Source organism: Engraulis encrasicolus, chromosome 5, assembly GCF_034702125.1.
Source record: "Engraulis encrasicolus isolate BLACKSEA-1 chromosome 5, IST_EnEncr_1.0, whole genome shotgun sequence".
NCBI lineage: Eukaryota > Metazoa > Chordata > Actinopteri > Clupeiformes > Engraulidae > Engraulis > Engraulis encrasicolus.
The window spans coordinates 13595249-13616596 of NC_085861.1; the positions used below are offsets into that span (position 1 = coordinate 13595249).

A 21348-nucleotide genomic window follows, 5' to 3' on the forward strand; every position below is an offset into this window, starting at 1 on the left:
TTTTATCATGTCGCCTGCCCTCTCAATGTTCAGTTGAATATAATGGCTGTGTTTGCAAGTCCCTTTGTGTGTTTATCTTTGTTCATTTTAGTATAATTTGAAAGTATGGGGATTGCAGAGAATAATGCATGGGCATTAGGTATATTATTAGTAGGTGTCTCCTCCTCTGTTGTGCCTAATTTAAATTCCAGGGGCAGGACTAGACAGAGTATGCATTCTTCCAAGGCATACTTTGTCACTGCCTGGGTGTTTGAAAACTTTCTGCCCGAGCGGTCTCTCTTCTGTAAGCATCCTGGTTGATCATTCACATATGGACATTTCCTTATTCCCCCTCATGCACAGACACAGACACAGGCACAGGCACAGACACAAGCGAATGAAAGAGCAACCAAAAATAATCCAATTGTCTCGAATTTTTTTTACAGCCTAAGGTGTGATTGCACTTGCTAATTGTGAACGAATGTACTTGTGGTAGTAACCCCCCGAACAGATCAACAACGGTGTGTCTGTGGGGCAAGAGGCTGTCCCTGTCACTTGATATGAAGTGTGTAAAGAAAGTTTACTCTGGGTGGGGAGGGAATGGCGGGTGCCTTTTCACATGTAGGATGGTATGTCGAAAGGGTGTCTCCTTTTTCTCATACCTAATCCTCCGTAGTCCAACCTACTCTACTCTACTCTCTCTCCTTGAGTGCCACTGAATCACATGGACACACTCTCACACACACAACCGTGCACACACATACACACTCATACACACACACACACACACACACACACACACACACCTACACAGAGAGAGAGAGACAGAGAGGGGTGTGTTGCGCGTGTTACCCATACAGTAGTGTGGGTGGGCGTCACTAAGTGGAGCTCAGTCAGTGAGCTGCATGTGCACTGTTGAGGTGTGCTGCTCACTTTGACTTTTCTTTTTTGCCTTTTTTGCGCTTTTTCTCGTCCTTTTGCTTTTTGCTTGGAGGACGCCACTTGTGGCTTTTTCTTCATTAGTCTGATTCATTCTTACCAACCACTTTGTTTTTTCAAGTCATCCTTTTTTTAGATTTTATTTCTGGCAACTTTTTTTTTTGCTGTGAGTGCTAAGGAAAGGTAGGAGGGGCTGTGTGGAGTAGTGTTCTCTCTCTCTCTCTTTCTCTCTCTCTCTCTCTCTCTCTCTCTCTCTCTCTCTCTCTTTCTCTCTCTCTCTCTTTCTGCCTCTTTTGCGCTCTCTTTTTCCTTTGCATTTATTTTCTGACTCTCTCTCTCTCTCTCCACTCCCCTTCTCTTCCTCCTCTCTCTCTCTCTCCCTCCCTCCCTCCCTCCCTGTCTCGCTCTCTCACCCCCTCCCTCGCCTGTCACTGCTGCTCAGCTAGCCCAGACAGTGTTCACTTCCCAGGAAGGCTGAGTGAGGGATACAACAGTTCTCTTTTCACTCAGTCTCTGGAGTTTGTTTTAAGTCTTCCCTCAAGGAAGTTTTTTTTTTTTTGAGAAGCGAATTGAACAGACTTTCTTCCCCTTTACTTACTCGGGGAAGCACTTAAAGAGAAGAGGACAAAGGACAGAAGAGAAGACAACTGGACAGAGCGGGAACAGCAACACACACAGAGGAACCCACTCACTCACTCTCACACTCTCCTTCATTGCATTGGTGGAAGCACGTGGCAGCCGGCTCTGCCACTGGACCCTAACTCGCAGACAGAAAGAGAAGAGTGAGGTCATTATTTAATTCATTCTCCTGCTTGGCAGTGCTGCCTGCGCCCGCCGTGCTGTGCCTGAGAGTCTGTGTGCTTTTGCCATAGTTAGTCAGTCAGTCAGCCAGTCCTACTTGAGGAACAAACACAGCCGCAACCATGGTGGCGGGAATGGTGATGCCCCTCGCCGACCTGAGGGCGATCTACGAGCTGCTTTTCCGCGATGGCGTCATGGTGGCCAAGAAGGACAAGCGTCCGCAGACCATGCACCCCGACGTCCGCGGGCTGAAGAATCTGCAGGTGATTCGTGCCATGGGCTCGCTGAAGTCCAGGGGTTACGTGCGGGAGACCTTTGCGTGGAGGCACTTCTACTGGTACCTGACCAATGAAGGGATTGTTTACCTGCGGGAGTTTTTGCACCTGCCACCCGAGATCGTGCCAACCCCTCTCCAGCGTGTACGTCGTCCAGCTGCTACCTTGGCACTCGCCCACCGGGCGGCTAGGGTCCAATCTGTGGAGGGTCCAACGTCGTACGTTCCTAAACCCGGAAGCAGACCTGGAGCAGAGAGCCAGGAGGCCTTGCTGGAGCGCCAGGGATACAGGCACAAGAGGATGGGAGGTGTCGCGGACGAAGACAGGATTGACAGGACCCCTCGGTTCAGAGGTCGTCCAATGGCTGCGCTGGAGAAAGAGAAAGAGAAGCCCAGAGCATCATGGGATACTAGCAGGGACCAAGCTCAGCCCCCTATGAGAAACGGTCGAGCCTCCTCCCGGTCTGAGGTCACCATGGAGACCGCATCCCAGAAGCCTTTGCTGAATGATGTCAGCAGCAGCACCAAGTCGACTTCAGTGTTTACAGTAGAGGAGAAGATTGTTTCAGCTAGCCACGTGGTTAGCACCAAGACCATTAAGACCACATCAGCGGCCTTCTCGGATCTGCCAGTCATCAATGGAGAACAAATCACTGTGGCTGCGGCTGTCACTGCAGCAGGAGCAGTCGGAGCAGCAGTGGGAGTGGCGTCTGCCTTGAAATTAACCAAAGAGCTGCAGAAAAAAGAAGTGCCTATTCCAGTGCCTCAGGAAACAGCCAAACTCACCCAAACTGCCAAAAAACAGCCAGACATGGCTCCTGCTGCTGCTGAAAATGTGGAGAAACCAAAGAAAAACACAGCAGACAAACCCAAGGCCAAAGAACAGACACCTAAACCTGATGACACTGTCATTGAAGCAAAAACCATCAGTGTTGAAGAGATAAAAGAGGTGGTGGTCAATGAAACAGCATCTACAGCCATTAACACAGATGCTGTGCCACAAAAAAAGGAAAAGAAGAAGAGCCTCAAAAAGGAAAAAGAGGTTAAGCTTACACAGGAACCAGCAGAGAGCAGTACTGTTACAAAAGTGCCAGAAGCCCCAGTAAAACTGGCCGAGCCTGAGGCCAAAATTGTTGTCCAGCAGGAGGCAGAGGTCAAAAAGGTCAGCGCAGTTCCTGACGTAAATATGCCAAATGCAGCATCTTCCCTGGAGGTGGTGACAGTGGCAACAGAAGTCTCTAAGCAGCCTGAAGCCACCCCAGAAGTGACAGAAGATGCCTCTTTGCCGCCTGCTGCAGAACAGGCTGGACCACCCACTGTGCATATAGAGACAACAGTGGTAGAGGAGAAAAAAATATGTGTCATTGAATTGAATCAAGAAACTGCCGAAACGAAATTGTCTGCAGTTCAAGCAACACCACCCCCAATAATAAAACCAGCTGACATCTCACCCGACACAGCTGAGACTGCGAGTGCAGGGGCCGAGTCTCCAGTGAAGGTCTCAAAGTCAAAAAAGAAAAAGAAAACTACTCCCCCTAGTACCGCTGTTGTGGAAACAGTCGTGACCCCTTCACCTGTGACAGAGCCGGAGGCGACAAAGGTGACCGAGTGCACCGTCAAAGATGACCGTGCCGAATGCCCACTGCCAACAACAATAACAGATGACAGTGCAGAGATACCTTCAGCTGGAATGTGCTCTGCTGAGGAAGAAGCCTGTCAGGCGGCAGCTGAACACACGGAGGCCCCAGCACACAAAGGGGAGGTGGAGCCAGTCGCTCAGCTCGGTGCGGAAAAAATCAAGCGGGAGGTCCTGAAAGAGAAAACATCCTCCTTGCATAGTGAAGCACCCGCAGCAGCAGCAACAGCCCCAGCCCCTGTGTCAGCGTCAGCAACAGCTACAGCAACAGGCTCAGCTCACAAGACCAGCCCCCGGACGACCAGCGAGGAGCAGGGGGAACCTCCCAGCGTTGCACAACAACACACAGCCGATCTAGCTGCCTCGGCCACCGTTACTGCTGTTGCTGCTCCTGCTCCTGCAGCCACAGCAGAGACCGAAACAGGACACCGGGAGGAAAAGCTCCCCCACGACCAGGCCGTTGTTGAGCAGGGCAAGAGTGAGGAGGACCAGACAGTCGCAGACGCAGACGCAGACGCAGACGCAGACGCAGCCATGCGTAAGAAAATAGTTGTGGTGGAGGAGGTTATCGAAGTGCAGCAGATAGCCAACCCAGCTGTAACGGTGACACCAGGGACGCCGCCTGCATCGGCCCCGGTACCTGAGACCGATGACTTGGACTATGATGTGCTGGAGCAGCTGGCTATGGAGAGGGCTCTGCTGGCCGGCGGAGCCATGGTCAACCCGCGCACCCTCTCCCCGGAGGAAGAAGATGAATGGGACCATTCCCTGGAAGAGCCGGAGGAGAAGACCTGGCCAAACTTCCAGGAAGGTTGGTTGGTTTGAAGTCTCACCTTACTATCCATTTCCTTTCCTTTCCTCTCTCTCCCTCTCTCTTCCCTTTCCCTTTCCCTTTTCTTCCTGTCCTGCACCTGTGATGTCACTGAAACCAGCCGTTGCTATGGCCATTTCTGGGAGTGTACACTCAAGTGGAGGGGGGAGTGTCAAGGTGGATGGTGGGTACCCGTTTTGGTGATGCCATTTTGTGTGTTGTGGTTTCAGGGGCCACGTGGTTTTCAGTAGCGAGATGCCAGCAGCGACATTAACCAACACCCCGTTGTGTTTGTGTTAAAAACATAACAGTTTACGAGTGGTGTTGTTTATTACATTGTGCTTCTCTCGCACGTACGTCTCACTTTCTACAGTGCGGTGTGAAGTGATTTTAAAGAGCTCTTCCACGTAGCAATGAAAATAGAAAGAGAACATTTTAAAGTCAGCCTCATCACGTCCTCAAAAGACATGTAATTGAAATGTTTTGCTGTGAAAAGAAGCAGTCAGCCAGACCACCTCCATCCTGCAAATCCCATCATTTTTGTTCATGGGACATTCTCTGGAACAGTCATCGTGTTACTCAGTCTCAAACTATTTAGGCGTGCATAAAACAGCCCACAAGTGTGATTCAGTGGAACTCTGCAAATTGGCATTGATTCCCACGGCAGCCACACCCTAAGGCCCTAATCGAATCAAGCAGGAGAAGTGAAGCATAGCATATCACAGCACAGCACAGCATAGTATAGAACAGCATAGAATAGAATAGCATAGCGTAGCGTAGCATAGCATAGCAGTCACACCCCAGATGCACATGTCTGACTGGTCTGAGACTGAGTGATTTACAGCTTGATTTCACATCTCCAAAACAATGAGGATGGGGGAATGGGGGAATTCCAGCCTGCTCTGCTGGAGTAATAAGATGTTTACTAGCAAGCAAGCTGCGGTCACACATCTCCTATCCTTGCTTTACCTCCCATTCAGGCTCTTTACCAGAGGGGAACTAAGCCTGTCTGTCTGTTTGTCAGTCAGTCAGTCAGTCAGTCAGTCAGTCTGTCTGTCTGTGTGTCATTTGGGTGGTGCTGCTGGCTGGGTGGTGCATTCTTGTCTTCTATCTCTCTCACAGAAATAAGTCTATGTGTCTGTCAGTCAGTCTGTCTGTATGTCTGTCTGTCTGTTTGTCTGTGTGTCTGTCATTTGGGTGGTGCTGGGTGGTGCATTCTTGTCTTCTATCACTCTCGCAGGAGAGGAGTTAACTGGTGAGAGGAAATGACGGGATTGACCAGGGAGAGGGAATGGGAAAAGGGCTCCTTGCCCCCATAACTCCCAGAATCTCCCTGTGTTTAAAACAGGAAGCCTGGCAGATTTTTTCCCCGATTCGTGGGTCTCCCGTGTCAGGTTTCTGGTTTCCGTCTGTCTCAGAGGTCCACTCGAAAGCACCATTAGCGTGTGTGGCAGTGGAGATTATGCAATGTAGCATGCCAAAGATAAAGACAATTGTACACTCAACACAGAGACATGCACACATTCACACCTCTCTCTCTTTCTCTTTCTCTCTCTCTGTCTCTCTCTCTCTCTTCTCTCTCTCCTCTCTCTCTCTTTCCCTCTTTCACACACACACACACACACACACACACACACACACACACACACACACACACACACACACACACACACACACACACACACACACACTCACGCACACACACACATACACACCTAGCTAGTAGGCGCACACACACACTTACTTGCATACCTAGTGCCTTCCTTCGCATTATACCACATTGAGCAATGGAACTGAGGAATGTGTGTGTTGGCAGCAGTTTCGCCTGCTGTCTTTGGCTTTAAGCAGAGCAAAAAAAATCCAGACCCACGCACATGTCACGGGGTTGTTAATGTTGTACATGTAAAATACCCATTTAAACCCATGGAGGTCACCGTAAATGTTGAGCATGTTGATTTTAATACATGTAAAGATTGTGGAATTTGCATGCGCACACAAAGCTAATGTTTTCAGGCTGTCAGACAGACATGACATTTGGCTGAGAGTATCCAGGGTGTGTGCTTGTACTTGGCACCGTTCACAGGGAGTGTCTGTTGATTTCACAGGTTGTAATCGTTTTTTCAGCGCTGGGAGGAGCGCAGTCATTTTGGGAGTAGCAAAATTGAACTGTAAAAAATGACCTTTCTACGCCGATTGGTATCCATCATTTATTCCATTAGTTGCCAAAAAGATCAGGCATGGTTCTACAACCATGAGAAAGAGTTGCCTTCAACTTTGGTCTAGTCTGTCTAGTCTCTGCAGACATACAGTACATTACAGGCTGTGCTTAAAACCAACTGCTGGCGCCCCCTGCTGTTTATTAATAATAGGACCACATGCTATGGGGAACAGTCTAGCTTTAAAACAGGTATTATATGCACAGTTAGTATGCACTTTATTCAGAAACATGAAAGTATGTTCAGTGGCTGTCAAACCTGAAGAGTTTGTTTTGTCTTGCATGGTTTTTAAATATGCAAAAGAACACATTTTACTTTAATAATACGGTGAATAAAGCAATCCAGGAATCTCACACACATTTAAGCATAGGCTACAGTCTAATCGCAGTAATTAAACACTTAGGTGTGCAATTACCATAATTAGGTGTATGCGATGACAGTTCAATTGCTACTTGCATGTAATTACACTGCACTGCCTAATATCTGGTTCAAAGCTGCAGCCATATAGGCCAAGCTGTAATGTGATACCTGAGCAATAGCAAGACTTCAAAGTGTGCCATGAACCCATCTACCTACCTTTCCAGGCTCAGGGACAGAGATCTATGACTTTAAGGCTTGCATTTGACCCAAGCAGATCAATCATTTGTAGACTCGTATTTGTAACTCTCTGTGATAAACGAGAAGTGTCACTCTTGAACAAAGTACTCAGTTGTTCAAGAAACGACTCAACCCACACAGCACCGCGTCTTCATTCCAGCCAGGCCACTGTCCGGCATCTCTTTCTCTTTCTTTGTCATCCGTGCCACTTTGTTTGTCTCTCCCCATTCCTCCATGTCATGCCTAATTCAATACCAGACCACTGGTGCCTTGGTGTTTCCTCCTTCCCCAGTCACGGCATATGATTGTGGTGTTGTGGGTGAGTCACAGAGCTCTGGACTGAGCCCAAGAACGCCCAGATTCGAATGTGTCCTTTTTGTACAAGTGGGAAAAAAAGGAAAAGAGCAGTTCAGTTTTGTTTCACCCGCACTATCAAAAATCTTTGTTGAGCTTTCATACATCCCCTATGAGCCTCTAAAGTGTTAGCATGAATCAGAGTCCCCCCACCTCCTACCCAGTGTTGTGTGCAAGTGAAAGGATGGCACTCGTGTACTCGTGTACCCGCGCGTGCCCTCCTCACCCATGGGAATGGTGTGTTCAACAGGTGGGCACTGCTAATGAACCCATTGAAGCTGGGCATGACAGAAATTGCTTAACGGGAACTGATATGCCATTTAACCCCCGCGAATGATGTCAGAGACATTTTAATGCAGTGTGGCGGACTGTGGAATTGAATTCTAGAAAGTCAGTACACAGTAGCAAATAGATTCGAGGATACGTATGTACGTACAGTAGTCTTGGCAATTGAATTTTAGTGTTCCGTTATATAGGTTTATATACTTTATAAGTACTTTGTACACTTACTTACTTTATGTACTTACTTGCTCTGGCCATTTTTCCTGCCCTCTTCTCCTCCCTTTTCCTGGCACTCCATCTGCCTCTTTCATTCCGTGCACTTACTGTATGGGTGTCTTTTCCTTGTGCCAATGAGTGCCACTGGCTTTGCCCTTGACCAAAAGAGTGCTGCTGGAACCAATTTTAATTACAGTTCTCCTTGGAATATAATGACTGCCGGCTGGTCACTCTGGTCTCTCTGGATGAATCACTGTACAGTAGTGGAGAGATGTTAGCCATGAGAGTCAGACTGGAGGTCTATATAGCCAGTGTTGCCAGATTGGGTGGTTTTCCACCCGACTGGGCTGCTTAGTATGGCCATCTGTGGGTAGAAATGGATAAAAGGAGCATTCGGGCGGGGTTTTCTGCAAATTTGACCATAGAAATCAATAGAATTTAGTTCAAATTGGCCGGGCGGGATTTAGTGCTTCCAGGCGGGTTTTTGGCAGTTTTTTGGGCCGGAATTCATCAGTCTCATCTGGCAACCCTGTAATATAGCCTGGCACATGTCCTGCACTGTGAATTCATGCTTCAGACAGACAGACCGCCGACAAACCCTTGGGAGGCCCTGGGTCCCCCAGCAGTTGCGTGAGTACTGAAAAGACGCTCTGAATGTCACTCCACATTTCAGGCATACAGGGCATAGACTCGCGTGAAGGGGGCACTGTGTGATTTGCCCTCCAGTGGAGCCAGGATTCTCTAGCTTTGTTGAATACCCCATGTTTCAGCTAAACATCCGAATTTTTTGTTTATTTATATGGTGTGCAAACCACTGTACGCTACAGTATAGTAGTGTTCGACTGAGACATGTACTGTGTACATGAATGTAAAGACAGATGCCTTAAAGAAAAACAAAGTTATTTTTGGCATCCTCACCAAAGCATCCTCATGCTATGGATTCCCCAGAGGCCCCTTTTGATGATGTACAAGAATGCACATCAACTCAGAGACATCCCCACTTCCCTTTTGCACATGCTCAGATGTCTTGCGGGTGTCACACAAATTTGCCCTCTCCATTTCATTTGGTTTTATCGGGACGGCTGGCACTTCTCCGACCACCACCCACTTTCTTAATTCAGCAATTGCTTGTCAGTTTTTAGACTGGCCCGATTTAACTTCACGAGAGGAAGAAACCCATCTAGATGGCTAGCTCAAAACTAATTTTATCCATCGGAGTGAGTCGCTCTTGCTAATGTCTACGTGGTCTGGATTGAGGTGGTGAATGCCGCGGCTATTTGCCAATCGCACATCTCATGCCTGAAGCATTCGCAGCTCCGTGCCAAGTGTTGCTAATTCACATGTTGGTCCATTTAGACCCAGACTCTCTATTGCACATACAGACGAACTCAGCCAGGCATCCAGCCATCCATCCATCCAACCAGCCAGCCTGCCGTAATGTAAACACAGCGAGTGAAATTTTCAAGTGTGAAAGTGGATATTCTGTCAGCAGCATCATAAGTCACGAATTGTAATTGCTGAGCGAGAATAAGCACGTCACTGTACTGTAAAACACACTAAGTATAGGAGGTGCTGTGCGTCTTGTGGGGTCCCCTGAGTGCGAGGTGAGCGCCATACGTAGGTGAGGGAGGCTGGGACCTCCAGCCATGCCAGCCATCCCAGCGATCTGTCCTGGCAGAAAAATAAATGTGTTTACTGGCATTTGGAGCCCCCCGTGCTCACATTTTCCTACTCCTCTAAAAGACCACCGATGACGGAACCGTGTCACAACAAAGTCCAGCTTGTCCACACGCACATTCCCTCATGTTCTGCTCTGAACCCCTCTGCACTCACACTCACAACCATACTGTTGCACATTGTATAATTCCAAGTAGTGGGTACTTGTTTTTACTTTCTCAGGCCTGATTGTTTTGTTTAGGCCTGTGTTTTCGCCAGGCTGGCACCACCTGTTCTTAGCGTGTGTGCTGTTTGTGTTGGGTTTGTAGCACCCGACAGGTTGGTGCCCTCGTTCCGTGCCGCGTTCGTGCCAGCGCCAGAGCCATGTGTGTAATTTATGGACGTGTTGGTCCGATTTCATTTGACGACTTTTGTCAGGGTACAAGACGTTTTTTGGCTGACGGACAAGGAGGAGGAGGAGGTGGTCAGTGGCAGACTAGTTCTCTTTCAATATTTGTTTTAAATATTTTATTTTAAAACAACACGTAAAACACACATTCATACATTTTGAGTGAATTTATAGTGTATGTATTTCATAAGATGCTGGGAAGTTCCCTGTCCACACCCTGAGTATGCCAAGAGCACGTCTTCTACTCAAGCTCTGAAACATGAGCTTTGACCTTAGACCGAAAGACAAAAAACTATAGGAGGAAGGAAGATAAATCTTTGACACCTTTCCTTCAGTCACACCTTTGCTTTGGTCGCTTGTGAAGTTTACGAGGCTACGTACGTGCTGGTGTAACCTCGTGGGACTTTGGTCCGTTTATAGTGCCACCAGTCTGCTTTTTAAATGACGAATGCATGTCTACCAGATCCCAGCACAAAGCCAGGGATCTGTGATCTCATCAGGGCAGAATAGCACTTTCATCTTGGGGGAAAAGCCTGCCTCTCTCTCCTCTCTCTCTCCTCTCTCCGCTCTCTCTACTCTCTCATCTCTCCTCTCTCCCCGCCTCTCCCCTCCTCTTCTCTCTCCCCTTCCCCTTACCCCTTACCCCTTACCCCTCTCTCCATTCTCCTCTCCCCTCCTCTCCTCTCCTCTCCTCTCCTCTCCTCTCCTCTCCTCTCCTCTCCTCTCCTCTCCTCTCCTCTTGTCTCCTCTCCTCTCCTCTCCTCTCTCTCCATTCTCTCTCTCCTCTCTCTCCTCTCTCTCCTCTCTGTCTCTGGTCTAGAGTGGCAGCAGCCCAGTGGACGCCAGAGCAGTTTCATCAGCTTCTAACTGTGACGGCGTGACCGGCTCGCCCTGCTCGATATTTATATCCCCCCCTTCCAAGCTCTAAAACCCCCTACTCTCCCCCGACCCCCAACCCACCACCCCAACCACACCACCACCTTCTCCCAGCTCTTCCCCGGCTCTCACAGCCCCGACACCCAACCTACCCTACCCTCTCCACCCTACCACCCTCACCCCCCCCCACCCCCCCCCCAGCCACCAACCCTCAACTCTACTCTCCCCTCCCTCCCCCCTCTCCCCGCCAGACCCCAGAGCCCACCCTCCCAGCCCACCAAACCTCTACTCTACTCTCCCCCCCTCCCCTCCCTCCTCTCCCCCGCCAGACCCCAGAGCCCACCCTCCCAGCCCACCAAACCTCTACTCTACTCTCCCCCCCTCCCCTCCCTCCTCTGCCAGCCACCAGCCCCCTCCCTCGGCTGGCTAATTGCGAAGCCACTGGGGAGCCAGCTGACATGTCCAAGCAGCAGGCACAGGCTGTCAAAATTAAGAAGGGAGCGAAACAGAACAGGGCAGCTCGTGGCAAACAAACGGGTGTGCCTCTCCTCTCCTCTCCTCTCCTGTCTTTCTTTCCAATTCCCCCTTTACTCTTATTCTGTGCCGAAGCTCCTCTGTCTCTCCTTCTTCCTCTTCGAGCCCTGGTGTCCCACCACGAGGCTCTGCAAGGCGTCTAAATGAAGGTTATACCCGGTAAGGCTGGCCTGCTTTCGGGGCCGAGTGTTGTGTCTTGTCTGGGGTGGCGTGGGGTGTGTCCGTGTCGCTGGATGTGTGTGTGTGTGTGTGTGTCTGTGAAGTTGTCCGGCGTGTGGTTTTTGGCAGACACGGACAGAGAAATGTTGTTGTGCTTCCGAGAGGTGGGGAGACACTTTCCACTCTGTATCTCTCTCTCTCACACACACACACACACACACACTCACACACTCTCTGTTTCACACACACATATTGACATGCTCACATTCACACATTCACGACCTTCAGGCACCCATGCTGAAATTCTATTCCATTTTTAAACCTGTGTCATCACTGTGATGGATTCCAATAACGTGCGATATGTGTGCTACGGCTTGTTTTGAAAAAAGCTGTTTTTTTCGGACACCCGTGTCCATAATCCGTAGTTTGCTTGTATGTTTGCGGTAGTCCCTCCGCGTAGTCCCTCCTCTTCTCTGTGTGCATGTGTTTACCAGACTGACTGGACAGACAGCTGTAGCACCATGTCAAAGTTGAACTGTAGTGTGAGAGTTAAAGGGTTAGGTGTCACTGCCGCTTCCATGGATACCGCAGTGCCGGAGTGCTCTGTGAAGCATGCGTGGCCACTGCGCTATTTGTGTAAAACGCCATAAAATACCTCGCACCTGTGTTTGCCGCCAGGGCAGGGTGGATCTAGCCATTTTGGGGCCCTAGGCGAAATATAAACCTGGGGCCCTCAAAAGTAATTCTTTAAACACGTACACAAAGTACGTAAAGCTCACAGTTGGCAATTGGCATGGAGGGATTGAGGGTGCTATTTTAGTGTTTTGTCTCGTATATAAATTATGACAGGCCTACTTTTATGTGATTATCGTGACTGGTGTGACAATTGGGGGCCCCTATGGAGGGCATATTTGGTCGGGGCCCTAGGCAATCGCCTAGGTTTGCCTAATGTAAAGTCTGCCACTGTTTGCCGCAAACCAGGAAGATCCTGGTGGTTTCAAGCTCCCCGGAGTTGAGCTGTTTGATGTGGTGGACATGTGCAGGTTTTTGAAGAGGGTGGGGGTGGCGCAGGGAGAACAGGAGAGGAACAGGAGCGGAGGGTCATGTTTGTTTGGTGATAAAGACTCGCAGGTTGTGCAAGAGCAAAAGGGGCTGCCCAGAAGTCAAGTATACAAACTGGTATAAATATACTTATATTAAGACGCAGCACATAAACTAGGAATAGATATTCTCGTGATGACAGAGAATTGGATGACCGTTCCTGTCAATGCAGGAACAACTTGAACTTTCATCTAGTTGTAGTGAAAGGAAGGGACGATGAAAACCACATTTTGATTTCGATATCAGTATTGCAGTATAACAATTATTAAGATTAGAAAAGATTAGCTTTGTGTTTTGTTTTGTTATCAAAGGGGGGAAACGTGAACGATAACATTTACTTCCACTCTTGTCATTGTTCTGGCTTACAACTGATCTTGCTCCTTTGAAAAATATCCTGTCAACTCCTCCCTGCCAGAACAAGACTTGCCTTTGTGTTCAAAAGTGTGTAGATAGCAGAACTATTTACATTGGACTAATGATATGAGACACATGCTCTGATGTACAGTCCTGTATAGAAGAGCCACACTGGGATATAGTTGGATTTTTCTTCCATCGACAAGATAAATGCTAGTAAAACCCAGGAAGGCACATAAATAATCTATCTGATTAGCTGTAAGAAAATACAAGGATGGCAGTCAAGGTAGAATTCTCAATGTCTTACAGGGTGCTGTGAGAGTTCTCTCTGTGTTGTCTGAGATGGCCAGAACGATAGTGGTGGTCTTTTGTTTTCATCATGTTAAATGTCATCTTGTCTATTCGTCATGTGTGGCCAGCCTACCAAGTTCCAAGACGAAGGGAGTGTTTAAATTCCATTGTGAGAGGGAGTGTGGGTGTGTGATAATTTGTTGGAACTTCGGAGACTATCTTGCCCAAAGCACGAAAGGAGTTAGAAAAGGATGAGTCGTTCTGTGGGTGGACAGGTCAGTGTTTTCAGGACTTCTATTTCTGTGTTGCTTTTTAAAATAATCTATATAAGCTTTTGGGTCTTTGTCGGCTTTATGTGATAGGACAGTGTGAGAGGTGGACAGGAAGCAAATTGGGAGAGAGACGGGGAGGGGTCGGCAAAGGACCCGGGCCGGGATGCGAACCCGGGTCAGCCGCATGGCAGGCGAGTGCCCTACCGGTTGGCCACGGCAGGGCCCTGTTTCTGTGTTTCAGTCCTCCAGCTGGAGTGAACCCTAGCTTTCCGTCTTTTTTTAAAGGGCTCTGAACACACCCATCTCCACTCACAGACACTTCTCGTGCGACAGCCCCCCCCCCTCCCAACTCCTTTCCCTTAACCTCTTACCCCCCACCACCCCCACCCCTTTCCCTTTTCCCCTCCCGCCCCTTCCACCACCACCTGTTGCGGCGGTGCGCCATATCCACCAGCTTATCTCGGTTCTCCTAATGCCAGCGAGCCCCCCACAAAACGTGCTCCCCGCCCTGGTGCTTTTGGGGCATGTCGTCACCCTGATAGCAGTGTGGCGTCGCTTGCGGAACAAAAAGAGCCAAGGTAAGCCTGAGATGCGCTTGGGTGAGGTGGAGGTGAAGGTGAGGGTGAAGGTTTGCAAGGGGGTGGTTGCAGAGCGTTGCTCTGATTGTGTTCTCTTCTGGAGTTGTCCATTCGTTCCCCTTCCGTGCAAGTCAATGTGTCAAGGGTCCACACTGGTCAAGGTGCTGATCTGATCTTCAGGTTCTTGGCCCCCCAGTGAATATGCTTGAATATGAGTCTGTCTCCACCCTCTCTGTGCATTGCTCCAAAGGGACTGACTTAATTGTAAATACTCTGCAAGGTCTGGATGGTCAGCTGCTAGAGGAGGAGTGGCTGGTGCTCAAGCACCTACTACACTGATATCACTTTGGCCCCTGTAGTAAATATGCAGCTTGATACATACAGTAGAGTTGTATTCACTTTTATATATTTTGACTTTTGAGTAGGAATATCTTCACTTACCTATGAATACTGAAAGTTTGGCTTTTCCAGTATGGAAACCTAGCACGTATTGCAGCGTTTGACCTTCTGGTATTTGGAAACCTATATGTTAAATTATAACATATTTTGAATTCTCATCATCTGAACTCTCTCTCTCTCTCTCTCTCTCTCTCTCTCTCTCTCTCTCTCTCTCTCTCTCTCTCTCTCTCTCTCTCTTTCTCTCTCTCTCTCTCTATCTATCTATCTATCTCTCTCTCTATCTATCTATCTATCTATCTATCTATCTATCTATCTATCTATCTATCTATCTATCTATCTATCTATCTATGACTGAGATGTCAGCTCATGCACCAGTCAGCCAGTCTCTGCCACCCTCTTATTCCACCTATAGTGTGTCACTATGTACTGTTGGACCTGAGGCTGACACCTTCACACGGAGCCAGGTTTTTTCCCCTCCATGTGTCTGACCTTTTGCGCAGCTGCAATGGGCTTAACTTTCATTATTCCCAGGCAGTGTAGAGCACTGATCTCAGGGCTCATATTGCTATATTTCGTGTAGCCTGGACAGAGCTAGCTTAGGTGTTCTGCCAGTTAGGACTGGAGTTGTTTTTTTTTTGAGCCTGCGTTCGTATCTGTTAGCCTGCATGGCCTTGCTACGGATGGATATGAAGTAAATGTGGAGCAATACTTTACTTGGTTTGGTACAATATCATTTTGGGGCTTTGATGCCTATTTGATAGGACAGTGTGAGATGTTGACAATAAGTGAGGGGGAAAGAGAGATGTGGGAAGATTTGGAAATGTCCTCGGGCCGTAATCGAACCTGGGTCCCCAGCACAGTGCCTTAGCTGTTTGAGCCAAGACCAGCTCTCCTTTACTTTTTTTTGGCATGTTTTTTTTTTCAAATATATATTTTTTAGGGGTTTTTTGCCTTTATATTTGACAGGACAGTGGATGAGAGACAGGAAATGAGTGGGGAGATAGAGACAAATCGGCAAACGATTGGCAAATGACCCAATCCAGAGTCGAACCTGAGTCGCCAGCGTAGTAACCCAGTGCCCTACCGTTAGGCCACGGCAGGGCCCTCCTTTACTTGAAATACCCAGCCATTTGTGTCAATCAGCCAAGGATGACCCAGAGAGACAAACCATGCTGTTTTAGGTATGTCTGGGAATGAACAGAATGAGGATCTGTCTCATTGAGAGGTCATGTCTGGAGTGTCGTTATCCCAGGGCTTACAGAGATGCAGAGACAAGCGGAAAAGCACAGGTGTCTCCTGATCCTCAACAATGGGCTCCATATGGGATGGAATACACGGTCATATTTCAATTTATGAGATAGCATCTAGGAGCTGATGTCACGAAGAACAATAATGTTAGGATCACCAAGTAGATAAATGATATTCTTTCAGTAATCAGTGTGTATATCATGGGAATTTATTTCACCAACCTACTCATTATTTTTTTTACGTGTATAACTGATAGTGGATGTTGTGTGTATTTACACAGGTTTGCTGTTTACAGATATGATTTACATTTATTTGCATATTTCCACGTTTTCCCTTTAACCATCTTGTTTGGTTTTGGTTGGCTGGTTTAACCAGTCGAGCCAAAGAGACACTAAAAGGCTATTATTAGTTAGTGAGTGAGTAATTTCTTACTTACGGGGGTGTTAGAGAAATGAGGGCCAACTGTGCAGAGGTCAATGCCTTTCCCCCCTCTCCCAAGGGATGCCTACTCTCTCCCTTGGGTTGATTTACGTTCCTTCAGTGCACACTGTAAAACATTGCAGCCAGTGAAATGTAAAGTACGTTGCCCTGCTGCCGTAGCCTCTTAGTGCGAATGGGTTTGCCGGCAGGCCTATTCACTCTTTGCTGAAAATACTCAACTACATCATAATAACATTGCTATGACATTACCCAGAGCCTTAAGTAACAGATTAAGACATAGCCATTACAATTTTCCTCCTCTTTTTTGCCCTCGGCAGCCATAGAACACCATTACTGCAGTACTGGTGCTCATCTCTGTCCAAAAGTATTTTCGATATCCAGTTAGTAAATTTATGTCAATTACGCTCATCAAGCTCATAATACAAATCCAGTTTTGCAGCAAAGCATTAAATGGACATGCATGGTGTAAAGTTGCACAATACTGTTATGAAGAAGTAGTAAGTACATACAGTACAATGGAAGGTGTGCCCCCGGCTGGCTGCTGAACTGCTTCCACTGGAGCGTCTGAAAAAGTAATGAGTTTTGGGTGCGTCTCAGACGAGAGGTAATCATGCAGGCAATGCCTTCATGGGTAACCTACCTTCAGTGTCACAGAGATATGCACTTTGAAGAACACCTCCCTTGGAAACCATGCCAGAAGGAGAGTTGGATAAAATAGTAGTAGGCTCTCCTCTTACGGATGTAATTACCACACTTGTAGTAAGTATGATATTACAAAGATGTAACCATATTATATCATACCGCTAGAGTTGTAATTACATCTAGTTACCTCTACTTTATACAATTCTGGCCAGAAGTACTTGCCTCAGACTGATAATGATTTGTACATCCCAAAGCCGCACTGTATGACATAATATGAAGTAACATGCTGTTAAGTGTCCATATTAACTGACTTGGAAAGTAATGACTTTTCAGTTTGTCTCCTCAAGTGTCATGTTCCAGATGACACCTCAAGATAAATTTCTTATTATTTCTCTGAAAACTCAGAGTTAAATTCTAGGTGATGCTATCTGTATGTTTTTGGGAGTATGACAAGAATCAGCACTGCTTTAAATTATTTCGACAGACTGACTAGAGGCAAATTAGCCAAAAGGGCCAATGGAAAGACAGTGTGTGGACTGTTTGTATGTATCCTCAGCACACCATTGGCAGTCTCTCTTCAGTAACAGTCTAACCTTTTGAGTTTAATAGTGCGTCACCTTTCATTTATTACCCTATGGTGGAGAGAAAAGACGACCTTAGTAGACCATGTTTTCACTCATCACAATGGCTGTAAATTTCACCGGCCCATGGTACTGTACAGCGAAAGGGCAGAACGGAAAGTTCCAGAAACTCAAGACAAACCAAAGCACATTGAGTCTGGAGTACGGGTACAGTCCAGTCCAGTCCAGTCCAGTCCAGTTGGGGAAAGTAAATCACCTTAGAGCAGCGGTCAGCCTGCTGTGTGAGTGTTGAGTTTCTGGAGTCACAGTAAAAAAAATTGGATGTCAACATAACTCCTTTAGAGTTGAAATTAACTCCATTTCGGATAACATTTGGTCCCATTCAAAGACAGTGTCGATTTGACTCTATGGTCAGTGGAGCATTGTCAGAGTTAATTGCACTCAGTATGGTGTGGATATTATTAATCAGCACTGGAATGTGAGGATATTGTCAATTACATTGCAATTACACTGGTCACCTGCAGAATTTTACAGTAGACTTTTGACTCCACAGTTGGAGACTTTTGACTCTCGACATTGTTGTTAATACTCTATCTGTTCTAATGTATTATACGAGGTTACACTGGAATTTTGACACTGTTTTGCCGTGGGCCTGTTATTGTCCTGACATAGGCATGCACAGACAGGAGCTAGGTGGTGTGAAAACATCTGCCCCTGTGCCCCACTGGACATTTTTTTTACATTGTTTTTTGTGTTTGACATTTTTTGTCACAGTGCCGTGTTACCCATGATGACACGATCATCTAGTAGTGCTTGACGATCAGAAACATGTGACAATAATGCCTGAATACAATATATAGCCTTGTAAGTCAACCAGAAGTTCTACAAACCCCCCTCTACCCCCCAAAATGTCTTTGCACTTGTCCTCGGGGGTATTGCTCAGGGCGGACACTGCCCCCGACGCTGACCTGAGTAGAGGCAAAAGCCCCGTGGGGTCGCGATGGCCGTCGCCCGCCATATTTATGGACTCCAATGGGAGTGAGGGCACACATCCGCGACAGGCCTCAGAGTTTATTTTTGCCTCTCGGTGACCTTTGCTTGGCCCTTTAGAGACCATCCAACTCACTTGTGCATGACAATATCCAGCTGTCCACTGTTGAATGGATCACAGTGACTGCTAAATGCACAGCCTAAGTCAAATGGAGTCACCTATACTGTATTTTTAGTCATGCTGTTGGGTGTTTAGTCATGCTGTTGGGTGTTTATCCCCAAATATTTTTTTCCCCACGTTCAGGCTCTGTACACACACACACATGCACGCGCACACACACACATACACACGCACACACACACAGCTGTCTCACCTGAGATTCCTGCGTTCTCCGCAGACTGGTATACTGAGGGTTTCTGATCTCAAGCGTGAACATACATCAAGGCAAGGGTCATATTACCCTGTTCTCACATCATGAATATTTGTACCAAAACAAAGTGGTTGGGAATAGAGCCACAGAGGGATTGCCTTAATATATATAAGATATATATCTTATATATAAGATCATTTCAAGGAAGAGACAGGAATTTCTGTTGTAGAGCGCATGAGTAAGCTTATTGTTTCATTAACATTAGGCCTACTTATGTTTGTGTTGGTTTCTTTGCATTGGCATGCATAAGGTATGGAAATACAACAATTTTCATGAAATATTTACTTTCCAAACATTAGTTAAATACATTATTTCAGCAACATTTCCCCAATGACTTTTTTTTGTTTTTGCTGTTGCGCCCATGTGCTTGAATATGTATTGTCTTCTCTCTGTTGACAATCCGGCGGTCGACTGCTGAGTTTGTTGGCTTGAGACGTGAATAATGACGCATAAGCACACATAGGATCGCGGATGGGTGTCCTTGCTTACGGCTGTGTAAACATCTCTTAAAGCCACACTACACGACTGTTGGCCTATGGGAGGATCCAAAGTCCATGTGCACTGCAGACATAATAGCATAATTTCACAGCTACAGTAAGGAACACCTGCTTCTTTTGATATGAAACGTTGTGCTTCAAATCCAGGGCATTTCCAATACCACAGGGCAAACATTTGGAGCGGTCCTCTCTTTTGTTAAAGCAGTTTCTTTGAACGTTGAAAGTACTGTTGTGATTTTTCACGCACTACAGTATAGTGAAAAGAAATCCCGCACACTGTCCATTCCACCAACAAACTTTAATACAACGTTTCGGTCATCCGACCTTCTTCAGGTAAAGTTTACCTGAAGAAGGTCGGATGACCGAAACGTTGTATTAAAGTTTGTTGGTGGAATGGACAGTGTGCGGGATTTCTTTTCACTTCACTGACAACCCGGCTGGGATAACATCCTACGCACCTGCCCAACTACAGAGGTGTGCAAAAGCGTCTTTATTGAACTCACGCACTACAGTACAATTGAAATGACATGCTGGTGCTAATAACAAGCTGAGGTGATTCCGTTTGATGTTGACAAAAGACTTCAGGTCACGCCTCTTATCAGGTGGCTAAGGTGTCCTGCGAAAGAGCAGTAAAAAGCTGTGAAATACTTTTTTATTGTCTTTGTGAAGCTTACACATGTAGTAATGTTACACATTTACCAAACTTGGGGCTTTTAGTGACGGTTGCGTTTGGAATGCAGTTACGCAGTATGTCTGCTTGCATGAATTGTGTTTGTAATTATGAGCTAAGTTACATGAAAAGTCATCAAGTAGCATATTCTTTGTAAGCATTATTTGATTATTTGCTTCATTGATGAAGCAAGGTATGCAGGTTAAGTGTTGGAGGACAGTTGTGTTTTGTTGGTATCATTTGCAAGTTAAAACATATGGGCAGGGCTGACGTGTGTGAAACATAGAAAGTCTGTTATTGGATACTCTTCCTTGTTCTCTCTCTCTCTCTCTCTCTCTCTCTCTCTCTCTCTCTCTCTCTCTCCCTCTCTCTCTCTGTCTCTCTCTCTTAAATCCCTATTTCTCCGGAGACCATGCTTTTATATGGTTACTGTGGATACAGCTCTTTCGGATCTGCTTTTGTAGCTGTCATTTAAAACTGTAACTTTAAAACAGATTACTCTAAAGAAAAAAACAAACAAACTTGATGACAGTCAGCCATATGGACCATGGAGAGCAGAAGACCCTTATCTCCGAGGCTCACATTCTATGACGTGTGTAGGATTTGTAGAAAGGTGCATTATGAAAGGGATAACTACATAAATGAGCTGAGTCGAGAGGAGCGGACTGCCTGGCTCTACAGCAAGATGTGCTGTGCAGGTGAGTGGAACGCCAGTGTGTTAGTGTTGGGTTGGGTGCGCACATCCAAAAACATTTTTTGCAGGAGCTAGACAAAAGCGTCAGACAGTTGAAAGAGGTAGGTCCACACACTGCCAATAACTTTATTATTTAAAAAGCCTGATGAAGATCCAGGGTGGTTGAAATGTTGCTTTTTAGATAACTTAGGTTTTTTTTTTAGCTTATTGGCAGTGTGTGGACCTACATTACCTCCCTTAAGTGGAACATCAGTGTGGACAGCAGGTGGAGTCTTAACCCATTAGGACAGGGTTTCCCAAACTGGGGTGCGTGCACCCCTGGGGGTGCGCGGCCTGCCACAAGGGGGTGCGCGAGCTGAATAGATCAATGGCTCAATGGATAGATCAATAGATCAATGGCTGAGATGTGTGTTTTTATAC

At 46.9% G+C, this 21348-nt stretch overlaps 1 protein-coding gene across 1 annotated transcript in view; it reads left to right on the forward strand.

The window, feature by feature from the left end:
* The first annotated feature begins 780 nt into the window (after positions 1-780).
* LOC134448801 (plectin-like) overlaps positions 781-21348 on the forward strand; it is a 162306-nt gene continuing 141738 nt past the window's right edge. Inside the window, exon 1 of the mRNA XM_063198459.1 lies at positions 781-4440. Within this exon, the coding sequence (XP_063054529.1) occupies positions 1842-4440 (2599 nt within the window). The 5' untranslated portion in view covers positions 781-1841. The remainder of the gene's footprint in view (positions 4441-21348) is intronic.